Consider the following 7070-nt stretch of genomic DNA (forward strand, 5'->3'; position numbering starts at 1 on the left):
GGGGCTGCCCTTGCAGGGCACAGTCCCCAGAGGCTCTCGCCTGCGAGGGCCACACGCAGAAGGCTTTGACAGGCAGCCTTGTCCCTTCAGCCTTTCCTCGCCCCGCAGGGGCTGCTTGCACAAGCCAGCCCCCCCGCTGCTGCGTTGACAGCTCCCCGGGACCCTCTGCCCCAAACCGGGGGGACACACACACACGCCAGGAGTGATGATGGCTCCATGGCCATCAATCATCCCCTGCGGCTGGGGGGGCCGAGGCAGAGCCCTGCCCTGTGGCCCCTGAGGGATGCTGAGCCCCAGGGATGGGATGGGATGGGGGGGTGTTTGCTTGTCCCCGTGGGGATTGGGGTGGAAGGGGACCCCTGAGCTGGGGGATGCCACGCTTGTGGTTATTGGGGGCTGCAAACTGTGCTTTGGGCTGAATTCCTGGCCCAGGAGGTGAGAAGGCATCAGGGGAGGTCTAATTTGGGTCGTTAGCACCGAATCAGGCCCCCCACCCTCCTGCAGATGGGGGTGCGGGTACCCTGCTGATCTCCATCATGCCTTTCCCGTGGGGCCTGATACTCCCCCCACCCTTGCACTGATGGGGAAACTGAGGCACAAGCATGGAGGCAAGTGGTTTCTGTACTAAACCCCTCATCCCGTGTGCTGCCCCCTCGGGACACCCCACAGGGGTGTTTTACCCCCTGAGGCATTACCCCAGCTCCCTGCTGGCATATTTATAAGGCACTTAGCACTTCCCTGGCCGAGCAAACGGAGCGTGGAGGGGTGCACAGCCTCCATCTCCTGATGGGGAGGCCATACCTGATGGGGCTGGGAACGGGGGAGCTGTTGATGGGTGGGTGGGGGGCTGCGACAGGGTCCCCGGAGCCCCCCAGCACTAAACCAGCTGGTTAAAAACTGCTGCGGTGCTTTTCTCTGCGTGATGCACGGACCAGGGCTGTGCCTGGCACCTTGGTGAAAGGAGGGTGACAAAAAGCATCCTTCGTGCCAGCGCATCCCTCTCCGAGGCCTGGCACGGCTCTCCCTATGAGCGGGGGCTTTTCCCACCCCACTGCTACCATCGCCATGCCCCATAGCATCGCCCCACAGCGTCACCTCCCACGCCCCGGCGTCTTTCCCTCCGTAGGGTGAGGCGGGGGGGCTTCGCCACCCCCCGCGATGGGGACACCCCGAGCGGCTGAGCCTCCCTCCCCGCCTCCCCCGTCCCCTCCTCCTGCCCCGGCCCCTGCTCGGTCCGATCCTCCTTCCCTCCGCAGTGCCGACTGCCTCCCGGGAGAGGTCCGGCCCCTCTTCCCACGGGCTCTCCCCACCTTTAAAGGCTGCCACTTCGTGCGTCACCCACCCACCAGGCCGGGACCGGGAGGGTGCTGCCAGCTCGATGGAGCGAGGGGCTACGGGTGCTGCCCTTGACGGTGGGCAGCCCTGCCCTGCCCGCAGCCGCCTTTCCCGCTAGCTGCTGCCGGAGGGAGATGCAAAGCGGGGACTAGCCCAAGGACGGGAGGCTGATGGGGTGGGGACGCAGGGGACAGGATGGATCTGGATGTCCCCAAGGCATAGGACGCGCAGCCCCCAGGGCCGGAGGAGGAGGAGGAGAGGACCTGACCCCGGCTGCCTCCCCCATGCTTCGTCGTCGCCGCTGCTGCTCCGGAGACGTTGGCATCGCACGTGGGCTCACCAGCGCGGCGGCAGCCTGGGTTTCACTCGGTTTTTCCCTCGCCTGCCCCGAGCACGGGGATCACCCGAGGAAGGAGGGGACAGGCTGCTCCTTGGCTTTCCCTGCCCCGGCGGGGATGTGCCGGTGGTGAGGGAGGGCAGGTTTGCAGAGAGCCCGTGGCGGTGCCTTCGTTTCATGCCGGTGTCTGGGGGGCTTTGACGAGCGCCATGCAGCCCATCAGCCTGCAGAACCTCTCCATGTAAGCCCCGCGCGCCGCTTGTTGCAATTCTTTGCAACCCGGGTTTATCAGTAGTTTATTCTTAGTGCCGTCAGACACAGCTATTCCTTGGGGGGGGAGAGAAAACAACTGACCCCGAACAAAACACCCTCTTTCTCTCCCTTTCTCTTTTGTCTCCCGCTGCAGATGTTTCCAGCTCCTCATGTTCTCCTGTCAGACCCAGGTACGTGGATATGTTTTACTAACCCCACGGCACATCTGGCTGTGCCGCAGAGCCGGGCTGGGCGAAGGCACCCGCTCTGCGATCCGCCACGCTAACCGTTTGCTTCGGGGATGTCCTTTGCTCTGGCAGAGGGCTTTCCCGGTGGCCGAGTGGGCTGGTGCATGCCCACCCCAAGTGGTAGCCAGCTCCGGACAGGGGAAGGATGCTGCGAAGCTGCCCGCGGGGTTGTGTCCCCACCGGAGCCGGCTTTGCCCATCAGCGCCGGCCTCGGGAGCTGCAATGGGCTGGTACTGGGGTGTCTGTGATGGGGAGGCGCATCCTCCCCGGACCCCTCCGGTTTCCCATCTGCCTGGGGCCGGAGGGCCCGGGCAAGGTCAGTGGGGAAGCCCTCCTGGGGCAGGCGATACATTTCTGGCAGCCTTGCTCAGGGAGGGACGTGCCAAGTCCGTCAGCCTTGAGCTCTCGGGGCCGGACTCTGCCCTCGCTCACGCCAAGGCCGGCTGCCGAGGGGGTTAACGGGGCAGAGCAGGTTCTGGTCCCCCCGCCAGCGGGGTGGTGTGAGGTTTGACACCCCCTTCCCTCTCCCCTCCACCCTCTCAGGCTGCACCGTCCCTTTTTGTGCGCTTTAGAAAGGCAGCGGCTATTAAAATGCACTGTTCCATATCAGCACCCTCTGCTCCAGAGCCCGAACAAAACCCCCGTAGCTGCCGGCCCCAGCAGCCTTAATACGTGCTCGGGACCTTTTTTCTTTTTTTTTTTTTTCTTTTTTTTTCCCAAGGTAAATGCTTTCATTTCTTTGAAAATGAGAGGGAAAGGGAACCGCCTTTGATGGAGAGGGGCCGCCCCCCCCCCAGCCCACCTCCTCGGCCAGCCCCAAAGGCTTTAAAGTGGATCCTGGCAGGAAATGAGTCCCCGGGTGCACACAAAGGTGGTGGGGAGCCAGGGGGGTGCAGGGGGGGGCAGGCAGTGCCCCCCACCATCCCGCTGCTCCCCCCCCGCCTCTGCAAGAGCAGGCAGGGCTGGGTCCCCTCGTGCCGGGCTTCACGCCCAGCGAGGCGATGCTGCAGCCCGGGGGATGCGGGATGGCGGGTCCCGTGCACCCGGGTGATGCTGCGCACCCTGAATTGGGCAGCCAGACCCCAAATGCTCCCCAGGTGTCCCCAGGGGATGAGCTCCCGGGGAGGAGCAGGAGATGTCCCCCCCCGGAATGCATCCCCAGTCCACAGCCCTTTCGGAGCTGGTTTTTGGGCCAGCTCATCCAGGGCCGCTGTCCCTTGGGTGGCTCAGCCGGCTGCGGTGCTGCCCTGAGCCCCGGCTTCCCACTTGCACCGGGATTAAACCAAGTCTTCTCATAAGATGCGTGTTGAGAGGCGCTGGTTGGAGTCCGGTGCGGGGACGGGGGCTGACCACCAGCACTAATCTCCCCCTCCCCAGCTCCTCTGCAGTAATTAGCTGCCGTTTACCATACGATAACCCTCGTGTGTTTGTGCTGCCCCATTAGTATAAGCCACGGAGCTGTTTGGGGTCTGCGAGGTGGTTTATTCCTCCGGCCCCAGGGCTGCTGCATGCTCAGGGTGGACTGGGAGGGGACAGCTCTGCTCCTGGGACACCCAGCCGGGCTTTAGGTGGGTCTCACCCCCAACGAGGGACCCAGTGGGTGTTTCGCAAGCTCAGCCCTTGCATCCCAGCCTGTCCTCAGTACCTGCCTGGGAGCAGAGGGTGCTGCCTGAGCAGGAGATGCTGCTGAGTGTCCGTCTGGCCGGGAGCAGCAGCTCGACCCCGCTCCCGAGGGACCGGTCGGCTGTGCCCGGAGGAGAGCATCCTTCCCTGCAAGACCCTGCATCCTCCTCATGCATGGCTGGCAAAGCAACATCGCTGCCTCTCCCTGCCTGCCGTGCCAGTCGCTCTCATGTCCAAAGCATCTGCTTGGTGCCTGCGTCGCTGCTCAAAGGGGACCAGCTTGGCTGGCGATGGCCGGGAGCTCTCCCTCACCCACAGACGGGGGTGGCGGGTGGATCTCCTTGTCCCCCCCGGGGCCAGCCCCAGCCCTCCCGCCCCGCCGGGCTCCCTGCTCCGTCCCCTTGCCGTCGGCTGTCCAAAACAAATTGATTTTATTTTTCCCTTTGTAAACAAAGGGGGAGAATCAACCGTCTCCTAATTTTAACCAGTACGTGAGGGACCAGGGTGCCATGACCGACCAGCTGAGCCGACGGCAGATCAGGGAGTACCAGCTCTACAGCCGGACCAGCGGCAAGCACGTCCAGGTGAACGGCAAAAGGATCACCGCCACTGCCGAGGATGGCAACAAGTTCGGTAAGGGGCTGGCGGCTCCCCGGAGGGGTTTATCCGCAGCCCGGGACAGACGTGCTCATGCAAGGGCTGGAAAAGGTCAGGGAAATGTCTCTTCCCAGAGGAGTTTTGCAGGGGAAATGGGGGGTGCGAGGAGGTTTTAATTGCCCCAGCTGGCTGGTTTTAATACCCCCAAAAAAACCCCAGATAACTCCTGTGAGAGCACGGCTACCAACCAGCCAGCCCTGACCTCAAAACTTCCAAAACCATGCATTTCTCTGGTACCACGCAGCGTTTATAAGCCCTATATTTAGGGCTTTTGCTTTCTAATCTCTTCCCGGCGTGAGACAGACAACTTTTCCTGGAGGAGAATCACCTGATACCAACATCAGCCTCTTAAATATCCATACGTGGTGGGCAGCATGGGCAGCCCACTCGGGGCAGAGCCCACCCCGGCCGCCTCACCTTTCCCCGTGGGGTTTGCCAAGGAGCTCCAGCCCTGACGCCACGCTGATGGGCATCACAGCCCTGCAAAGGCCAGGCTGCCATCCCCAGCATCTAAAAACTTCGGGAAAGGCTTTTCAAAGCCCGGTGACCGGCAAGGCTGATTCCCCACCTTTCCAGGTCTCCCTGCCCGCTCAGGCGTGGGCTGCCAGGAGCTCAGGACCCACCAGGGTCATTGGTTTCAGTGTCGGCTCCCAACCTTTGCAGCCGCCGCTGTGTTGTAGAGAAACAATGAGGACGAGGATAATTAACCCGCCGGGTGCTGGACTCGGTCTAGCCCTGGAGAACCCATTGAATCGCCGACAATGCTGATGTGCCCGGGAGGGGGGAGGAAGGGGCCGTTGCTCTCCCCGGCGCCTTCATCAAACGCCCGGTTTGACTCTGCTGGGTTTTAACAAAGGCCCTTTAGCATCATGGCTGGGGAGCATCCCCCGGCAAGGGCTGCCCTGCCCCGGCTGCGGGGGCTCGCCATCCTCCCGGCCCCACCGGCGATGGGCAGGGAGGGATGCTGGGGGGCGAGATGGAGGCAGGGAGAAGGGGACGGGGGTGGTTTGGGTGCTGGTAGCTCGTTGGGGGGTGCTGCAGCCCCCATGCGACACTTCCCCCTCGCTCCCTTCCTCGCAGCCAAGCTCATCGTGGAGACGGACACCTTCGGGAGCCGCGTCCGCATCAAGGGGGCCGAGAGCGAGAAGTACATCTGCATGAGCAAGCGGGGCAAGCTCATCGGGAAAGTGAGTCCTGACCCCCTCCCCGTGCTCGCCCTCTGCGTGTCCCCGGTCCCCGGAGCTCAGCCCGGGCACCCCGCTGAGCAGCTGGAGCCGGGATGCTCGGCCAGGCTGGTCCCCGTGTCCCCGATCATAGGGGCTGTGTTGGTGCAGTGGGGGGGCTCTCCCTGCCCCCCCAGAAGCTGCCAGTCCCCCTTCTCTTCCATCAGCACCATGCTGCTCAGCCCGGCTCCTGCAAGGAGAAGCCCTTGGGGAGCTGGTCCTGGTGCATCGGGGCTGGTGCCATGGCGAACATGGCAGGGGTGGGCTGGGGGGTGGCAGGGGTGGGCTGGGGGGTGGCAACACCTCTTGGGTCCCATCGCCAAGCCCCCAGCCCCATCCCTGCGGGTGCTAAGTGCCCCTCTCTTCCTCCCGCAGCCCAACGGCAAGAGCAAGGACTGCATCTTCACGGAGATCGTGCTGGAGAACAACTACACGGCTTTCCAAAACGCCCGCTACGAGGGCTGGTACATGGCCTTCACCCGCAAGGGCCGGCCCCGCAAAGCCTCCCGCAGCCGCCAGAACCAGCGGGAAGCCCACTTCATCAAGCGCCTGTACCGCGGCCAGCTGCCCTTCCCCAACAACGCCGAGCGGCAGAAGCAGTTCGAGTTCGTCGGCTCGTCCTCCCCCACCCGCCGGACCCGCCGGACCCGCGCCCCTCGCCCACGCACGTAACGCCTGGCAGCCCCCCCCGACCCTCCTGGACTCGCCCCCCCCACCGGGCCCTGCCGTCCTCGTCCTCATGGCCTTCGGCCTCGCCAGACTCTGCCCCTTCTCCCGGCACCCTCCAGCACTGTTTCTTCCCCACTTCTTTTCTAAAGATGCTCTATTTTTATATTCCTCTTGGGCACCACGATTAGGTTGGGGAGCGCGGGCGTCGGGCACGGTCGCTGGTGTCTATAGCCCCACGCTGGGGTCCCTTCATCCCTGGAGCATCCCGTGGTACCCACGTTCACCACCCGGTGCCTTTGCCCACTCCCCTTGGCAGCCCCTCGGAGACTTGTCCCCATGCCACCAAGGGCTAGGACCCCCAGACACATTCCTGTCCCCCACAGACCCGGCTCTCGGTGCTGGGGATGGATGGGACCGGCCACAAGACTGTGGGATATCCCCACCGGAGCGGGATGGAGAGCCCATCCCCGGCCCTGGGGTCAGTGGGATGCCGTGCCCGTCCCTGCGAGGGATGGCAGGGCACAGCGGGCAGCCAGGTGATGGGGAGCGTGGGGTGCCGGTCTGTCCGTCTGTCTGTCTGTGCAGCTCTGGAGGGGAGGCGAGGGGTGCCCGGGCACGCAGACCCCAGGGCCAGCACTTGTATCCCCATGGCCGTGGGGTCTCTGAGTTATTTATTGGAGGGGAAGGTCTGTGCCCTCTCCCGGTGGCATTGGGGTGCCGGTGGTG

The 7070-nt window shown here is 64.1% G+C and overlaps 1 protein-coding gene across 1 annotated transcript; it reads left to right on the top strand.

Moving 5' to 3' along the window:
• Positions 1-576: 576 nt before the first annotated feature.
• On the top strand, positions 577-6347 carry FGF17 (fibroblast growth factor 17; the record flags this gene model as incomplete). Its single annotated transcript, XM_050910327.1, has 5 exons — positions 577-608; positions 2079-2115; positions 4251-4428; positions 5533-5639; positions 6051-6347. Coding segments are annotated over 5 exons (651 nt in total), but the record flags the coding sequence as incomplete, so codon positions are not given.
• Between the last annotated feature and the right edge of the window lie 723 nt (positions 6348-7070).

Source organism: Gymnogyps californianus, chromosome 23 (genome assembly GCF_018139145.2).
Source record: "Gymnogyps californianus isolate 813 chromosome 23, ASM1813914v2, whole genome shotgun sequence".
Classification (NCBI taxonomy): Eukaryota; Metazoa; Chordata; class Aves; order Accipitriformes; family Cathartidae; genus Gymnogyps; species Gymnogyps californianus.